Source organism: Leptinotarsa decemlineata, unplaced genomic scaffold (assembly GCF_025532065.1).
Source record: "Leptinotarsa decemlineata unplaced genomic scaffold, Ldec_3_MD MMD2_tig00026294_RagTag_RagTag, whole genome shotgun sequence".
Taxonomy (NCBI): domain Eukaryota; kingdom Metazoa; phylum Arthropoda; class Insecta; order Coleoptera; family Chrysomelidae; genus Leptinotarsa; species Leptinotarsa decemlineata.
This window is the reverse complement of record NW_027412674.1, coordinates 11,271,538-11,292,003: the sequence shown is the minus strand read 5'-3', so window position 1 is coordinate 11,292,003 and position 20,466 is coordinate 11,271,538. Positions and strand designations below refer to the sequence as shown.

Sequence of the window (20,466 nt, the reverse complement as noted above, 5' to 3'; positions counted from 1 at the left end):
AATATTCCACATGATTGTTTTACTTTTTTATAATTATTCATATCAATATTTCCAATTTCAAGTTTCTTGGTGCTTTTTTAAAGTTTATCCAAACATATTGAAATTGTTCTGAATTCGTATAAATTTCTTGAGGTTCATTGGCGGTAGATTCGGATACATTTCATTGAACTTTCTACATGTTCTGCTGATAATTTTGTCACACTGTCCAAAAATAATAAACAAATTCATAAGAACTTCGTTTGAATAGTTTTGTTCCATCGTTTTGAAGGTATTTGCAACTTCTGAAGTGACGAAAATGTCGATATTATTAGGAGAATGTCACAACGCTACTGTCAAATAGTAATCATGGCCTGCTTACCAAATACCGAATGGAAATACCATTCTGAAGGGACATTTTCACAAATAAATGTTCATAAGTCCGAAACTTGACTAGTTAGGTATAGGTATGATATACATAGAAAGAAAGCAAATTTCAGCAGCTTTCCGAATTTTCAATAATATACAGGGTGTTCCATTTAAAATAATCAAATTTCAGCAACTTTTTCAAGCAAACGAAAAAACTGTATTTTTTTACCACCCTGTATTGAAGTAACGGAGATTAGGCTGACGTGTGGGAAGTGTCCAAGTATCACCTAACTCCAAACCAAATTTCGATATCATAGTACTTCTTAACTAAAAGATATCGGCATTTTTAGAAGTCATGATTTTCGAAGAAAAAAATTGAAATTAATTTTTATTTCGAAAACGGTAACAAATAGGTATAGGGAAATATCATGAAAAGTTGTCGGGCAATCGTTGGAGATTCCAAAAATAATATTATATACAGAGTGTTCCATTTGAAAAATCAAAGTTGCTACTGCTTTCTAATAGAAGCGGCAACACCGCATTGTCGAAAATATTTATGTTGGCTAGAGAATGTCCGAATATGCCCTCCATTAAATTTTCAAAGTGATCCGTTGTCTTGTTCACCAGAAACGTCTAATGTGCCATCCACCGTGAATCAGCCTGTAAGTCATTCGACCTAGGATAGGTGAAAGCACTCGAATGACCTATAAATAGTCAGCTTTCGGAGGAATAAGTCCAGTCATCACCCGAAGACGTTTGTTAATACTAACAATTGAAACGTCGTGAAGTAACTTTGCTTGGAATCTTTTAATTTTCAATTATCATTTCTTGTTAATAATTTGTTAGTTTCAGCTCGTTTTGATAGTTCAATTTTTGATTGTTGCTTGTATTTCATTTCTTTGTTGCTTGATATAGCTTTTATTTTTCAGCTAATCTTATCAATTTTTTATAGATCCTTTCAGGGATTTCAAATCAATTTATATCATATTAGATAACGGAAGTCCAAACTAATGAAATGCACTTCATCGCCATCCATTCGCTTTATCTAATTGAAAGTCGTCAAAATCGACAGATAGACAAACACATAACGCGCGTCAGCATTTTTTATATCTAACCTATATAATTATATCAGAGAAAAAGATATCCTATCTTTCCTACAATGCTTATCTTTACATATGTTCGATTTATATCTTCAATTCAAATCAAATGTTACCTAATAAATTAATCTGTCTCCTTCAGCATTGATAAAAAAATCAGTCTTGAAATAATGAATATTACAACAAATATTTGAAAATTTTTCTCTTCATGAAAGAAAATTGTTTTGAATTAAAAATAATTTAGGATAACCATACGAGTAAAGCGTTTTTGGAACATCCAAAATGTTAATACAACCCATGTATACAATTGCATAGGATACAAATGACACTCATTAAACATATCTGTTTGTTTGTACTGTATGATTATTCAACTGCTTGATTAGGCCATTGAAAACGTTCCGCAAGGCATAATTGCCAGATAAACATTTTCACGCAAACATCCAAAAGCACTTCAAGTTTGAATAAACCTGAAGATTGTTTTTTTTTGAGTATACAGGGTACAGCGCAATGATCGTCGTATTTTGGGAATTGGACAACGAAGCTTGTTTTGACCCACGATTTTTATATCGTGAGTATGAAATGCTCAATGCATACAAGAATTACAATAACTCTTGTGAAACGATAGGATGAGAAAAATAACTATAGTAAAACCAATAATGATTGAGAGTAAAGCGCGTTGTCATATCTAAATTTTACGTTACCAGTTTATAGCAGAATCAAAATATAGTAAGCAGTAGAGTTGTAGGTTGTGGCAAATTATAGATAATACACAATACTAGTACGATTAAAAGGTAATATTTATGACAAAAATCAGAAATGAGCTTGTAATGAGTAATACTTATACATTTCCTGATTACTGATCAGTTAAAATTCATTATTTTCTGTATAGTGTTAGATATTTATTACAACTAGTGGCAACGCTGTACGCAACGATATTTCTGTCTTCGTCACTTTACCGTAACTCCCATCTCATCGTTGCAGTCCTCACTACTGTACTTGCAGCCATGAGCGTATCATTGGTTTGTGAATTATACAGCGTGAATTGTACGTCGGAGTGTCGGTCAGTAAGAGAAAAACAAATTGTACTGCGAGTATTTCACTGTCTTGAAAGAGATCATCAGCCACCAAAAGATGACTTTGTGCATATGTGCTGTAATTGTACGTGTGTACCTCCGAATAACCAACCGGGCATTTCTACATCATTAAGTTCCACAATTACAAAAGATAAATTAGTTGATATGTGCTCTGATTATACCGGTGTACCAAAATCATCGATTTACAAAATACTAAGAGAAGCAGAAATTCATGGGGACGTACAAACGCCAAAAAGTAGTAGCGGGCGAAAAAAAATCCCAGTTGATGAAGAAGCCAAAACCAGTATACGCAGAACTATTCACAGTTTCTTTTTCAGAAATGAGCTGCCCACACTACAAACAGTTCTGGAGGCACTTAGCGATCATGAATTGGTCCCAAAAATGGGTAAAGAAACTTTTAGGAAACTTGTACACGAAATGAAATTTACGTACGGAAAAGTTGACAGGAAAAGCATTCTCATTGAACGTCAAGAAATAATAGCATGGAGAAGAAACTATCTAAGAAAAATTGACGAATTTCGGAAGCTCAAAAAAAAATTGTACTTCATGGACGAGACATGGGTTAACCAAGGACATACGGTCAAAAAAGTATGGCAGGATGGTAATATAACAAGTGCACGACAAGCCTTTATTGAAGGTTTGTCAGTTGGGTTAAAACAACCATCTGGAAAAGGTAGTCGTCTGATAGTTACGCATATATTGGAAGCGACAGTGGATTTTTACCAAATAGTGAAATAATATTTAAATCTAAAAAAACAGGCGACTATCATGAAGAGATGAATGCGGAGGTGTTTGAAAAATGGTTTGAAGGCATCATTCAACTTGTGGAACCTGGGTCTGTCATCGTCATGGACAATGCCCCATACCATAGTCGACATTTAGAACCATTACCGAAACAATCATGGAAAAAAGCAGCAATTCAAGAATGGTTAATTAATAAGAACATCCAATATAACAAAGATAGTTTAAAGGCAGAACTACTTCAGCTAACAAAATTACACACAGACAAATATAAAACATTCGCAGTGGATGAAATGGCGTTAAGTCGTGGAATTAGAGAAAATTTGTACATTTACATTTATATTATATTCTATTATCAAAAATTTGTAATTTGTATTTTCTAGTACCCCTGACGATGAGTTTAAGTTACTCGAAAGCTTGAGAATAGTTATAAAGAGTTCACTTATCAATTGCTGCAACCCAATAGTGAAAAAATGACTACAACGATTAGGTAAATTACGATATTGCAAAGTTTTAATGATATAAATAAAAAATGTGTATGAATATTTTAACTAATTGTACTAAGAATTTTTCTTTCATTCTTAACCCTCTCAAAAATTAATAAGCACGCCTCCGATATGCTGTCAACTGGGCTTACTTCTACTCTCAATCATTATTGGTTTTAGTATAGCTAGATGTACTGTAGACAAGACAAGATTTATTCTAACTGTACTGTTACAAGATCTGAAACGTAATTCATTATTTTACAAAATGCAATGTTTCACATCGATAGTTAGAGAAGGGGTCAGATTGGTCATTGGATTAACATAGATAGGAAAGGTCACAAAAGCGGCAAGTCCCGAAATAAGGGACAAGAAACAGAATAATTGAAAAGTAGCTTTCTGTAGTTTATAATATTTACATGGAAATATGCTTGAATATTCGGGTTGTTTAGGAAAAGATATTACTGGAGTTTCTTTTCCAACACCAAATCGTTATTTTTAACACCTCGACACGTGTTTCGATCACCAAGTGATCATCTTCAAGAGGAAGAGGAAGATTAATCTTCCTTATTTAGATAGGGAAAGTAGGTCGAGTGGTACCTTATTTTAAAGGTCTTTCGAATACCTTTACAACTCTGTTAAAAGAAAATTTTTGTAACGATTAGTTTTCGAAATAATTTGAAGTTAAAATTGTTAATAACACGTTAGACAGACCACTCGGTAACTTGTATGCCTAAATCAATAAATTTTCGAGCAGTTCTTCTTATCAGTTTTTTGTTAAATAAAATCCCTTTTTTAAAATCAATACCCACTCCTCTTCTTCCAGTTTTCATTAGTACATCGTTCGATTGTTTTGTTTAAACGTGTCGTGTATTGTTATTTGTTTAAAAATGCCTTACGCTACTGCTGAAAGGGTTTCAGTTATTGCTTCATTTTTTGGCAACGACCAAAATGCTAATAGAACATCAATTTTATTTAACGAGCAAAACCCTGGTAAACACCTAAGCAGAAATCACGTTCTGGATTTGGTCACAAAATTCAGGGAGACAGGTTCGGTTTCAAATAAGAAAAGAAATGTTCAGAGAAGGGTAGTGAATGACGATAATGCGATTGGAGTGATTGGTCAAGTCATCGCCAATCCCAGGTTAAGTATCAGAGGTTTATCAGCAATGGCCGGAATAAGCCATATGGGCGCATGGAGAATCCTCAAAAACCACAAATTCCATCCTTACAAAATTAAACTTGTTCATGAACTCAATGAGGATGATTTTGACCGAAGACAGGAGTTTTGTGAAGGCATGAGTGAGAGATTAATGCAAAATCCCGAGCTGCTTTATAACATCTGTTTCTCAGACGAAAGATCATTTTATTTAAATGGTTGCGTGAACCGTCACAATTGCCGTTATTGGTCGGATGAAAACCCAAGACAATACGCAGAAATACATACTCAACATCCCCAAAAGTTGAATGTCTGGGCCGGAATATTAGGCAATCATATTATAGGTCCATTTTTCATCGATGGAAATTTAACCGGTGATTCTTATTTACAACTTCTTGAAGAGGCAATACAACCTCGTATAGTTGAAATAATTGAACAGGATCCAAGATGTCAAGATGAATTTATTCATTTTCAACAAGACGGTGCACCACCCCATTATGCCCAGCAGGTTCGAAATTTTTTGATAATCATTTTGAAGGACAATGGATTGGCAGAAGAGGTCCAATTGAATGGCCAGCACGATCACCAGATTTAACACCACTGGACTACTTTTTGTGGGGATATTTAAAGTCTAAAGTTTATGCTACACAGCCATCCAATTTGGATGAAATACGTCGAAGAATTATTGATGAATGCTATAACACCTGAGATGTTGAATAATATAAGAGCAAAATTCGAACAAAATCTTTATTGTTGCATGCAGCAAAATGGCGCACATTTTGAACATTTACTCTAAATTTCCTATGTGAGTTACCCTTATTAGGTGTTACTTTTTTTGTGTGTGCTTTAAAAACAATTATTGGGATTCATTAACCCTAAAGCAGTTTTTTAAACTTTTCTGTGTCATCAGCATTCAAGGAAATCAGCAGGTTGTATTCGTTGTGTAGGTAAATTTTTAGTATAATTCACTTTTTTATCAGAAGCATAAAATATCCACGTCAAAAGGCAACCTTCATAAGGAGGTGCTACTCAATTTACCTAAAATGTAAGGGTGGTAACCAACCCCATCCCCCAAAAAAATCTCGTAATAAACAAATAATTCTTACTTTTTTATTAGCAGGTTGTCATAAAAAGCAAAAATTTATTGTTTTTATGAAAGTTCTGAACGTAAATTGTACCTTAAAAACAATTTGATTTATTTTAAAAAGAGTTGAACTCAATAAAAATACCTTTAAATCTTTAAATCATCTCGAAAACTAATCATTACAAAAATTTTCTTTTAACAGAGATGTAAAGGTATTCGAAAGACCTTTAAAACAAGATGCCACTCGACCTACTTTCCCTATCTAAATTATTCCTATATTATTAAATTTCAACAGTGTGTATTTAGAATATTTATATTATAATGATAAAAATTATTTTCTTAGAATTAAGCTATAACTATATTTATTTCATTCCTTGATATATTATGTGAACCACTAATAATTGTATTGGAAGTATTGATAACATTAAGGAAAAAATGTGTGGAAAAGAGAAGTATTATTCAGTTATTTTGGACTAACTTTTTTCACACAGGATAACATTTTGAATACGATTCAACTGAAAACATTGAATACAATTTTCAAGACAACAGTCGTTTAAAAAAGATAACTTGTTGGGACAAAAAACCACGTCAAGATGTTTTGGAAGTATCTATTTTTAATATATTTAAGACGATCTAAATTTACATTAACAGTTGTACAAAAAATGTATTTCGTGTATAAAATTCGTGTTTTTATGTGCCATTAAAGAAACACTCATTTTACGCACTCAATACAAAAATAAATAATAGTGTATGTTTGACTTATTTCAGTAACTTTCTTATTAGTCAATGGGCTATGCTTGAAGACTGGCAAAAAACAAATCTAAAGCAAATGGAACTTCAAACCCCCCATGCCCCTCCCGGGTTGTGTGCCCAGGTCGCAAGCTCCCTCCTTACGGAAATGCTTCCGCAGGTTTGGACCTGGCGACCCTTTCCTTCCACCCCCGTTACTTAAGGAAACGGTCCTCAATCCAGCTGCTGGCACTTCAGCAAGATTGATATCTAACCTCTTTTGGTTGGAAACCAGCCTTTAGGTGATTTTATTTCCCTATCTAACTTCTCGGTTTAAATTTTATTTGGCTCTTGTTTGTCGCTGTATTCCTAATTGAATTTTTGCATGGGGCCCCCCAAAGCTAACGGCGGCCATAGTAGTGATAGTCGGGCGTTTCCCAGTGAAGCTGAGAAATGTGATTTTGAAATTGAATCGCGGTTTTCCTGTAAGAGAGTATATGGTTAATACACTTAAGATTTTTATACTTGCCTGAGCCGCCTGACGGCGACTCGTGGGGGCGGTCTCTGATTTTGTCTGGTCGGCCTTGGATGTTTGTCCCTTTCTCGGAACCTGGGGTCATCCATGTTCAACGCATCGTGTAGATCGCGAAACGCTGGATTTAAATGCGATCTGATTCTATCGAACGTGCTTTCTGCATGTTCTCTCATATACACGTCCACATACTGCGTGTCCAGTCCTAGATCTCTGTATATGAATCTGTTCGGGATGTAATACGGTGCATTTACGGCGGCCCTTACGCTCGTGTTCATAAAAGCTTGGATCTTCTTTCTGTATGTCTGCGCGCACTGGCCCCAGGCAGTGCATGCATACAGAATTATCGGCATTAGGATCGTTCTGATCATCAGTAGCTTGACTTTCAGTGCCATGTTACTACTTCTTCCTATGATCGGCGCCAGGCGTCTTCTGGCCTGTTTGGCCATTCCAATTCTCTGTTGTACGTGTTCCTGGAATGTTAACTTCTTGTCTAGGATGACCCCGAGATATGTTGCTTTGTTTGTCCACGGAATCTCTTGTCCGTTGAAGATGACGTTGCCTTCCGGTTGTACGAACCTGCGGGTGAACAGTATCGCCTGACTCTTGTCAGGGTTGATACTGATCTTCCACAGGTTAGCCCACTCCTCTAATCTGTCTGGGAACTTCAAACGTTCAAGCCAGTCTCTATATACCTACACAGTAGGTTTAATGGACTGGCGTCAGTGCAGGAATCTTCACAGAAAATGTCCTGCATATGCAATTGGCAATTCAACTGAATACAACGCCTGTCTGATATAATCCAACGCCCTTCGTGGTATTAGCCAGGGGAGTAGTTGTTTTCTGATAGGCGTCAGTCCATTAAACCTACTGTGTAGGTATACAGAGACTGGCTTGAACGTTTGAAGTTCCATTTGCTTTAGATTTATTTCAATAAGACATACATTTTCTCAAAAAGTTAATTTTGTAGCATATAGTCCAGTCATTTAAGGTTTCATCTGCGGAAAAATTCCAACTTAGCTGAATTTTAGTATACACCCTCATTATGGCGTTTCAATGAAGATGTGAAAAATCGACATTGATTTCGTGCCGGCTAAAAAAGTTATAAGGGTCAAAAGGTCACGAAAATCAGTTTTTCGGGAATATCTCGCGACCTATGGCTCGGAGGTCAGTAAGGGTCATTATAAAAATTATTCCTCATACGATTATCTACACAAAATGTATGTTGTATTTTTCTGTAAAGTCAACCGTTTTCGGACTAGAGCGCTGAGAAAGCGACTACATTATGATGATTCACTCGTTTCCGCATCACTTTTAAAGTAGAATGCAAGGCACGTTTTTTTACATGGTTTCCCCATTAGGCATAATCCATGAACTGTAATAAAAGGTTTTTTTTTATTTTATGCTCAATAATTTTTTATGTGTACATTGAAAAGTAGGGGAAACAATTTTGTGTATAATTTTCTTTTATATTTATTCGTCGTCGATGTCCTCAATTTCAACTTCATCAAAAGTTGCTGACCAAACTTCTGAGTGGATTTATTGCTGTATTTAAATCTTCATCATTTTCTTCACTGGTGGACTCTGCGTTCGTTTAAGCATGACTGACCACGACAGTGTCCACAAGCTTTAGAACATCTCAATTAAATTTTTTTTCTTCCACATTTGCCGCCACAACCTTCAGTACAATACTAGTGTTTAGTAGATCATCGGGTGCTGGTGGCAATAAAGTTGTTATTGGTTGTAATATATTATTTTTCAACTCTTGACCCCCTGTTCTGGATCAATTTCTTTTCCTAGCCAGGTTTGTATTTGATAATAGACTCGATAAATATGCTGTTGAGCTGCTGAAGAAGTGGGTGGTAATAATTGAAATTTCACAGCTGTGCTTTGTCTTGATAGTTGAATTTTCTGATTTTGGTGCATCGTACATTGCTAGTAGAAAATGTATTCCAGCATTGACAAGGGCGTCTCGAGCGCAATTTTCTTGTTGGAATATTTCTGCAGAATTGTGTAAATCGGGTATTTTTTCAAACATATTCATGACTTTCATTTTTCCTTTCCCAAAAAGTGTCGCATCCGGTCGTAGCAGAATATTTTTCTTGCAGTGTGGATACTTGTTGAGGCTCTCAGTTGAGTATATTTTTGTTTCAACATTGTGTTTTCCTGGTTTCTTAAAAAAATGGGTGTAGGTTGATCAAGTATTTGTGTGCGTGCTATGAGAAGTACCAATACATCTGTCTTCGCCAACGATAATTGTAGTATTATTAATTGATTTTTCAATTGCTGTTTCAACTATTAACTATTAACGAAACCTCTATAATATAAGTATATTTGTCACAAAACGCCCGAGTAGAAGTTAGAAGTTTGAAGAAAACTTTAATACATTGATAAAAAGCAATAGAGTTGACGCCTTATACATTATACAATACCTACCCTATGTGAGTGCATTCTACTCGCTTTCTCAGCGCTCTAGTCCAAAAACGGTTGACTTTACAGAAAAATGCAAGATACTTTTTTTGTAGATAATCGTACGAGGAATAATTTTTATAATGACATTTATTGACCTCCGAGCCATAGGCCGCGAGATATTCGCGAAAAACTGATTTTCGTGACCTTTTGACCCTTATAACTTTTTTAGCCGGCACGATATCAATGTCGATTTTTCACATCTTCATTAAAATGCCATAATGAAGGTGTATACCAAAATTCAGCTCAGTAGGAATTTTTCCGCAGATTAACCTAAAATGGCTGGATTATAGCCCCTTTTCTTACTGAGGCGCTCAAATACTTCGTAATTAATAAATTAATTAATGTAGCCGTTACTACGTGGTAGGAGATCATGAAAAATGAGAAATTAAATTTCTATGGGTTGACAATATGAAGAATAGTCAACATTGCCATGATTATTCATAGGTATTCCATTATTTTTAACCATCACAGTCATTGTGATACCGTTAGTCGGTAAATATATATGAATGTTCAACCGTGATCCATGCAAAACATATACCTGTGACCATGAATAGAGGTGTCAAAAGAATCACTTCTCCATGTATTTTTGTACCGGATACACAAAATATGCCGTTAATCACTCGTATCAACGACCTTGATGATGATGACTAAGATACAATGATTGAATAATTTGAATTATTATGAAACTCAATATATTTGAATCTGTCGTGTCTATTTGAATATACCTCAAGGATACGTTTTTCAAATTAGGAAAATACAGGACCGTCTATAATTAACGGATATACGAGGATATACGGATAGCTTCGAAAAACAACGTTGATGGAAAAATATCTATAGGGTATTTTCATAAACTATGCTTTACGATTTGATCTTCACATACTTCAGAAATAGGTCGTGAAGATCAAATCGTAAAGGGTAGTTTATGCAATTACTATGGATCTTCATCAAGAAACTACCGAATCAATCGGAAAAAATACAGGAAATTTCTTTCAGCGCTTCCTATCTTTAGATTAGATTAGATTTTTTATTAGTCAAGTTCTTACACCTTAGTGCTATGACAAGTCAGTAATGTATAAAATAAATGTAAAATACAATTAAAGTTACCGAAAAGGAGTAGGTAGTACATAAAAAAGTACGTAAAAATTGTCGATCTATTGACACCGGTCATACTCGCGCATTTTTGCACTACTTCCTTATTCAATTCGTTGAGAGGAAATAATTTGAATGCAGTACGCCAATGACACTAAAATATATATATATATATATATATATATATATATATATATATATATATATATATATATATATTTGAATGATGCAACTGATTTTCCTTTATTTTCATTATTAAATTTCACAAAAAGGATTTGAAGCTTTATATCTTCTATCAATTATCTCTTTGAAGAGTGCCTAGAAGATGACAGTACTACCAGCTGTCGAAAGCGCTCGCAGATATATATATATATATATATATATATATATATATATATATATATATATATATCGCAAATATATATATATATATATATATATATATATATATATATACATACACGGTTGTCCCACATTTTATGTGACAGGCAATATCTGGTTTGTTGAAGGAGATACACAAAAATGTTTCATACAAAAGTTTTAGGAGTTCATGAGAGCTATATTTTGATATAATTTTCAAATATACAGGGTGTTTGGTGTAGGTGCTACAGACCAAAATTCCATTTTTTAAAATAGAACGCCCTGTATATCATTACATATTCAGATGCTACGTTAAATTCTGATATCATTTCATGTTTGGTTTTTGAAATTCGGTTACGGCGTTGTTGAGTTATTGCTTAAAATGTAAAGTCTTGAGAACGACTATTATTTTTAAAAATATCTCATACAATTATTCTCTCTGCATCAGATCACATGAAAATTAGTCAAAATTTTGGGTGTTCGAAGTAATGGTTTCAATTTTGAGTTGTGGAATTCAGTCAGGAATCATTTTGAATATGAAACAATTGCGAAATTGAAAGAGGTGTATTCGAAAACAAATCTTTAATTAATAACAATGTAAATAATATAACTTGATAAATCATTTCATAAGCATGGTAGGTACCTAGAAATAAGTCATAAAAATTGTTCAAAGTGATGCCCGTTAGATATTATACAGGCTTCGAAACGTCGAATCACTTCTCTCGTACAAGTCGCTCTTATAATATCAGGCGTAATATCACTGCACGCTAGTCCAATTTTCATTTTCAGATCATCCACATTCAAAGGGGGAGTAGTGAAAACAATATCTTTTAAATAACCCCATAGGAAAAAATTAAGCGGTGATAAATCTGGGGAACGAGCCGGCCACCGAATTGGACCCTTATTACCAATCCATCTATTTGGGTACGTTATATCCAGATATTCAGTAACAACCTGTGAATTGTGAGGAGGAGCACCATCTTGTTGCCACCAATTTCCTTGTCGTTCTGCTATGGGAATATCTTCCATCAACTGGATCAAATCATTTTCTAGAAAATGTAAATATCGCAATCCATTGAGATTTTCATTGAAAAAGTAAGGTCCTATGATGCGGCCATTGAACAATCCACACCATACATTAATACCCCAAGTAGTTTGAAAATTACTTTCGCGGACCCAGAGGGGATTTTCTTGAGACCAATAGTGACTGTTATGTCGATTCACAACTCCATTATTGTGGAATCGCGATTCATCGCTCCACAAAATTTGACTGAATATGTTAGGACTTTCATGTAATATTACCTGAATACAAGCAATGAATTCAAGTCGTCGTTCAAAGTCCGTGGGTTTCAAACCTTGTACCAACTGAATTTTGAATGGGTGGTATTTATTTTCTTTCAGAATTCTCTGTACATTAGATTTACTCACACCGACTTCTTCTGCAAGAGTACGGATAGAAACATGTGGATGAATAATAATATAAGCCAACACATTGATCTCTAAATCTTCAGTTCTATCAGATCTCGTATGATGACGATGCTTTATAGTAGAAGGAAATGACCCAGTTCGCAATTTTTCTACAACTCTCGAAAAAGTCATTCGTGACGGAATGGGTCTGTCTGGAAAACGTTCTTGGTATAGACGTTGTGCTTGACGGCAGTTTTTCTGACATTCTCCAAAAATTAATAACATATTAATGCAATCACTTGGACTAAACGCGAAATGCATACTGGAGTTTTCGCACAAAGAACACAGTTACTGTTTTGCAAATAATCACTGAATCGAACTGACAACTAGATACAATTCAACAACATTTGTTACTATGGCATCAACAAGTCTAGTCAACAGTAGTAGTCTAGTTCAATTTAATAAAAGATATAGACTGGATTCGTGTACGAGTAAATAAGTTTTTTTGAAATTTTATATTTAAGGAAAAGTGCAATAACTCAACAACGCCGTAACCGAATTTCAAAAACCAAACATGAAATGATATCAGAATTTAACGTAGCATCTGAATATGTAATGATATACAGGGCGTTCTATTTTAAAAAATGGAATTTTGGTCTGTAGCACCTACACCAAACACCCTGTATATTTAAAAATTATATCAAAATATACCTCTCATGAACTCCTAAAACTTTTGTATGAAACATTTTTGTGTATCTCCTTCAACAAACCAGATATTGCCTGTCACATAAAATGTGGGACACCCGGTATATATAAATCAAAAATGAAACAATTAGTGGACATAACACTCCAAAAAGGGGGGCAAACCGCGAACACGTGTTTCTGGCTATTGGCCTCATCAGCGCGGTGCAGCCAAGTGTAAAGGTGGGCAACACTTGTTTGCCGAAAGCAGGAAACAACACAAACGCACGGAGTCAACAACAGGAGCCAACCGCACATTTGTGGTTCCTTTTTGGAGTGTTATGTCCACTAATTGTTTCATTTTTGATTTGTACATCATACACACTCGATAAAATCTTTGTATATATATTGTATATATATATATATATATATATATATATATATATATATATATATATATATATATATATATATATATATATATATATAAACTGCTGTAGTCTCTCTCATTTCTGAACAGATTATAAGTAAAATCAACATATGGAATTTTTAAACAACTATATTTAATATTTTTTTCAGGTTTTTGCGTTAAAACAAAAGAAGTAGGAAGCGGCACCAAAGTATTCGTCAATGTTTGCCAAACAGATGCTATACCTCCACCAAAAGATATCTCCGTAAAAGAACTGGAAGAGCTTATGGAATCAGATGAACCAGGAGATTATAAAGTACCAATGAGCCTTGGGGAAATCAGAACAGAACCTGATAAAAAAGGGCAAGACGCCAAGGTCTGCGATGTAGCTATTCATCCAGCTTTTTTGAAGAAAGTTGCCGAGAATCCGGCTTTCAAAAGCTTTTTTCTAGCCGTTGTTTTTCAAGGAATCGAAGACAAATATAATTTATCATGTGAAGATGAAAAAACTCCTCTCCTCAATAGAAAAACCTTTGGGAAGTTGCAGACACATAGGATTCAGCAGCGGGAAATTGACCAGAAGATGGCTGAAAGTACACAGAAGTCTTTGATGAGTGAAGTTGGAGGATCAGCTGAACCAAAAAAAGTTGTCATTGAAACACTGTCCAATACCGAAACTATTACGAAAACGCCAGAATTTAGGCTTTACAAAAAGAAAACTGGTCAAAACTGTTTGTATGGAGAATTCAAATTACCAGATGTCGTAAGTTATTGATTCTGCAAGAATTTTCGACTTTTTACCTTTTACTTTTTGAAGTTAAAGTATAGAAGTCTGTTTTCAGTAAAACTAGTTGTTCTAAAATGTAATTATCTGCTGAAAATGTCCAATTGGTTGGCAAAGAACGTTGCCAAGAGATAAATACTTAGTTGTTATATGAATCTAGTAATCTAGAGCCCAAGGGCATCACATAGCTCGTCCTATACTGCTCAACACTGTCGAAAGCAGTCATACATCTCAAAAATGGTATAAGGCTGAATCACAAACACAAGATTCAGACTCACATATTGTTAAGAGAATAACCATTAGTAAAAAGTGAGGATGACAAGATTCCATCTATATGGTCATCAAAAACGAAATCCAAATACTTATTAAGTTTTTGTTGGCAGTCTATTTGAATCGGACAACGTCGACATCGACAGCCAAATGGGAACTAGTTTTCTGTCTCTCTGTAGCATTTACTATATGAACGAGAGCCCAAAAGCTACACATTTGTGATTCGGTGCCACAAAGTTTTAATTTAGGTGTTCAAGAAATCACAAGTAAGTACTCCCCAGAGTACAAATACTCCTATTCGTACCTGAAGATGCCAACAATTCGTGTCGGCGAAACATTGAGAATATATTCAAAATTAATACAGTCCATTAACCGGAAATATGACTACACAAAAATATTCAGCATTAAACAACCTCGTTAAGAAAATCTCCCAATTGAAGGAGCATTTGGCAATGTACTACTGGCTAAAAAAGGGTATAGAATTGACCATAACTGGCTGGATTTATGCCATGCTAATAAACAGAACTGCAACTACTACTCTTCAAGGCGAGGCTATCAGGGGTACTATCTCCCCTTCTATGGTCGCTCCTGGTGGATAGTCTGCTTGATGCCCTCGACAGAAAAAAAGTTGATCTGCAAGCTTATGCAGATGACCTTGTCATCCTGGCAAGGTCCACGTCGGAAAGGGTCTGTCAACCCCAGCAAAACTATGTTAATCCCCTTCACTAAGAGAAGGAAATTGGACGATCTAACGCCACTTTCCCTCAATGGTGTGGTCATTCCATTTGGAACGGAGATGAAATATCTTTGCAGTGTCCTTGATAAAAGACTCACCTGGAACGCTCACTTGGAAAAAGTTTCACACAAAGCCAGACTGTCTCTATGGACATTTCGAAGGATTTGTGGTAAAACTTGGGGTTTAGGTCCCAAACAAATTCATTGGATTTATGTGATGCTTGTCAGACCAATGATCACGTATGGTGCAATTGCTTGGTGGCCGAAGGCTTTACAGAAAACGGACCAAGCGAAGCTTTCTGGCTTACAGAGACAGGCTTGTCTGGCTATCAGTGGTGCCATCAGTACCACACCGTCAGCGGCCATGGAGATCCTTCCAGATTTACCTCCTCTCCACATTTTTCTGGAAAGAGAGGCTAGATGGACTGCATACAGGCTTGTGCACATTGCCAATTGCACAAATCAATTCAATGCAGAGTGCAACAGACTGTTGGTTGACATTGGAAGTCACAGCATTCTGGAAATGACCTCTGACTTTATGCCTCCAACTGTCAACTACGAACTGCCTTATGAAGTACTATTCCCGAGTAGAGAGGACTGGATCCTGCGGGATAAGGAAATATTAAGAGCAGATAGTTGTTGGTTCACTGATGGATCAAAAACACCTTCCGGTTCTGGTGCAGGTGTTTTCAGTCGCAGACCCAGGACAGAGTTATCTACCTGTCTAGGAATTTATGCGACTGTATTTCAAGCGGAAATTGACTCTCTTGCAAAGGAGGGTGCTGCAAGCGGCTTCATTGGTCCAGAACCTGTCATTGGCATCGCTTTGGGCTTTGCCAAACAAACACTTAACACCTGGATGGCAAGAAGAGTTATGGACTTCTGGCAGAATCTTCCTGGATTGGCTCACTCCCAAGGCGTTTATTCACCATTTGAAGCTTGATTCCAAACAGTTGTTGGACTACAGTAGGGACTACAGAGTAACAGGACTTCTTACAGGTCACTGTCACTTGAATCATCAAATGCAGAGACTTGGACTGTCTGAAGACAGTGTGTGTCGCCTCTGTCTGAAAAATGATGAAACTGCAGAGCATATACTTTGTGCTTGCCCCACTGGAGATCGAATCAGGTTCTTTGAGTTCGGCAGATCCGTACTTTCATCATCTGACCTGAAAGACCACTCACCATACAAACTAATCGTTGAATAGGTGTGAGCCACAATAAACCCTTGCGGGTTGCGGTGGAGGGCCGAATAGACCCACTCACTTTAGACCTACCTACCTACTACACAAAAATATGATCATAATGGAAATCAAACAAAAAAAAAAAGTTGGGAGGAATGAGGAAACATCGATTCATATTCCGTTAGCTAATTATATTTTTGCAACTCTGAATGAGATTACTGGAGTTCATAGAATATATCATAATGGCTTCATATTGAAGTTTTGACACATAATATATTTTGGAGAATTGAGCACATTATCTATTCTTGCTTCCAGATGCCTAAAAGTATCAAGACCAGGCAAAAACGGCCTTCATTGATTTCATCGAATCCCTAGCACATAGTTTTTATGCTGACGGAATTAATCAACATGTGTTATGTTGGCAAAATTACACTGAAACAAATTACGCTTATTTCGATCAAATTGAAGATATTCCAGTTTAAGTGGACTCTAAAACGAAAAAAAGGTTTTGAAATAACCCCAAAAGATGGATAAATAATACTGATTAAATTCGTTCTATCGAAGAGTTTTATGTATGAGTGTGACAATCTAGTAATTTTATTGTTTACTATAATGTAAGATATTGTATCAGGATTCCAAAGACTTTTTGGAAGAGATATGGATTGAAACTACAATTCCAAATAGAAAAATTATCATAGGAAATATATATCACCCTCCCAATTCGAACTTTGCACAATTTATAAATCACTTCGAAGACACTTTAACTGAATTATTCAGTGAAACTGATGACATTATAATATTAGGTGACTTCAATGTCAATATGTTCATGAATAATGATAACTATGTGATTACTCTTAAGAATCTAGTAGACACATTTGGTTTATTACAAATTATCAACCAACCCACTAGAATAGCTGGCAATTCTTCAACATTGATTGATTTGATTTTCACCAATTCTCAAGATGTTTCTGATTCTGGCGTTCGGGATCTTGATATATCTGATCACATGCTCGTTTACTGTTCCATGAATGTAGAACTGAAAGCCTGTCATAATTATTCATTCAGTTTTAGGTCTCTAGGTAACATGGATATGCTCTGTTTTCAGAGGGACCTCGAAAACATAGTATGGGACATTTTGTACTCGATTGAAAACATAGAACAGAAAATTATTTTTTTAACAGATAACTTACTGCAACTTTTCAACCATCATGCACCTGTTCGATACGCAAAAAACAAAAGAAAAACCATATAGTCCATGGATTACAGATAATATACGCAGAATGCAAAAATTAAGGAATGAATCACCCAATCGTTATCGGTTAACAAAAATGGTGGAACATAGGGAACATTACAAAACTATGAGAAATTTTGTCACTGCTGCTGTAAGGGCCGAAAAAAAAGCGTATCTGAACTATAAATTCAAAAAACTCAATCAAAAACAAAAATGGCAAGAACTGAAAAAACTAAACATTAAAAAGAAAAACAATGCTTCATTACCAGAAAAACTACAGGACGTTGAGGCACTCAATCGGTACTTTGTTGACTCATGTAAAAACTCTCGCCAGCCAAGCACTAGTTTACTAGATGAATATACTGCTGAAAAATTACCACATTTTTTTACATTCGTGGAGGTGAATGAAGAATTTGTTTTTCAAACTTTGAAAGGTATTAAGTCTAAAGCATTTGGGTGTGATAACCTTAATATTACTCTCATAATACTATGTTGCCCCTTTATTGTGCCACATATAACGTATATAATTAACTCTTGCATAAAAAACTCCTATTTTCCACAGTTATGGAAGGGAGCTCTCGTCAATCCTCTGCCAAAAATAAGTTCACCATCAGAGTTTTCACACTTACGTTCAGTTTCGATTCTACCTGTTCTTTCGAAAGTGCTCGAAAGAGCCATTGAGTCTCAAATAGTACCATTTATCAACTCGATAAATTATTTACCAGCGAAACAATCTGGTTTTCGGCCAGGTTACAGCTGTAGCTCTGCATTGACTGATGTGTCAGATGATGTTCTGAGGGGAATGGACGAAAGTAAGGCAACGATCCTGGTACTCCTGGACTACACAAAAGCGTTCGATATGTTGAATCATAGAATTCTATTTGCAATTCTAAATCATATCGGCTTTTCTGTGCGAGCTTGCGATTTGATAAAATCATTCCTAACGAACAGATTGCAGCGAGTAGTGTATAAAAATGAGACATCGACGGCGATTGCTGTCACAACTGGTGTACCTCAAGGAAGTATTTTGGGTCCATTATTTTATGCGATTCATACTGCACAGTTCGTAAAGTCATTAACTTTTTGCAAGTATCATCTATATGCAGACGACACGCAGCTATACTTTTCCTTTAACCCATCAGATACTGCAGCAGCAGAATATTCCCTCAACTACGATCTGCAAAAACTTTTTGAAATATCAATTGAACATTTATTGAAAATCAATCCAAAAAAATCCATGGCTCTACTTTTTTGTAATGATAGAATAAGAGAAGAATTGCAGGCATCTTTGAACATTAGTATAGATAATGAGATTATTTCTTTCAGAACATCCGCTAGAAATCTGGGTTTGATAATTGACAATAAACTCAAATTCACGGAGCATGTCACGTCAAAGTTGAGAATTGGCTATGCTAATTTGAAAATGATCTACACCCAGAGAAAATTTCTAAATCAAAGCACAAAGAAAGAACTATGTGATTCAATTGTTCTCTCACACATGAACTTCTGTGATAGCATATATGGGCCGTGTTTAGATAATAGAGATTCCGGGCGCATTCAGAAATTAAAAAATTCTTGTGTAAGGTTGATATTTGGTATAAGGCGAAGACAGAGAGGGTCGCATAAAATGAAGGAAATACGTTGGATGAATATGTATAATCGAAGACTACTTCATACAACCTGTTACTTCTATAAAATCTTAAAATACGAAAAACCTCCTTATTTACAAAAAAAAATCATCTTTAGAAGCCATGTTCATAATGTAAATATTCGTAGAAGAGGAATTATAACTATACCCTCCCATAAGAAAGAGATATTCAAACGTTCCTTCACATACTGCACGGCAAATCTTCTGAATAAATTTCGGATCACTGACTTCACAAAATCGATGGCGTCATTCAAAAGAATGGTAAAAGAGAAGCTATCTCAACATTAAGATATTTAGTACTCACCTGACAGTTTTCATAATGTTCGAAATATAATAATCTCAATCTTAGTCTCAGTATATGCATTTTCCCTCTGGGCCTCAACAGCACCTGATCTCGTATCAGAAAGCTGACAATAGGCCAATTAATCTGTATATCACAAAATATATATGTATTATTATACTGGTCATGTAATTGTGAATTCGGATTAATAAATGTCTTATTATAGTACAAATCCATAACAGTGGGCACTAAATTCTCAGAAATATTAGTGCATTGAAACGAAAACATAGTTGTCAAGATTGTCATTCTATATATTCTATCATCATTTTTCCTTATGTGTTAAATATAATTTCCATATGCCACTGCAAGAGACAGATTAAGGCAAAAACGTCAGTCATTTCTGAGAATTTAGTGCCTACTATTAAGGTTACTATTAAGGTTTGTGTTAGGTAGTGAATCAATAGCAGATAAATATTTTTCAGATATCTGCACAAGAAGTAGATTTGGATATTGGCGAAGATCGAATTCTTCTAGAGTCTAAAACAAGAAACTATCTCCTGGATATTTTTGTGCCATATATTGTGAAACAAAAGAACTGTTCCTCGTCGTTTGACAAATCTACTAAAGTAAGTTGGAACCTTGGAAACAATAAA

At 35.2% G+C, this 20,466-nt stretch overlaps 1 protein-coding gene across 2 annotated transcripts in view; it reads left to right on the top strand.

Annotated features, from left to right (window-relative positions):
• The window catches only part of Pih1D1 (PIH1 domain containing 1), a 57,277-nt gene that overhangs the window by 34,319 nt on the left and 2,492 nt on the right, over positions 1-20,466 (top strand). For both annotated transcript variants that reach the window (XM_074180372.1, XM_074180371.1), the window contains exons 3-4: positions 13,852-14,444; positions 20,296-20,439. In XM_074180372.1, coding sequence (XP_074036473.1) covers positions 13,852-14,444; positions 20,296-20,439 — 737 coding nt within the window. The remainder of the gene's footprint in view (positions 1-13,851; positions 14,445-20,295; positions 20,440-20,466) is intronic.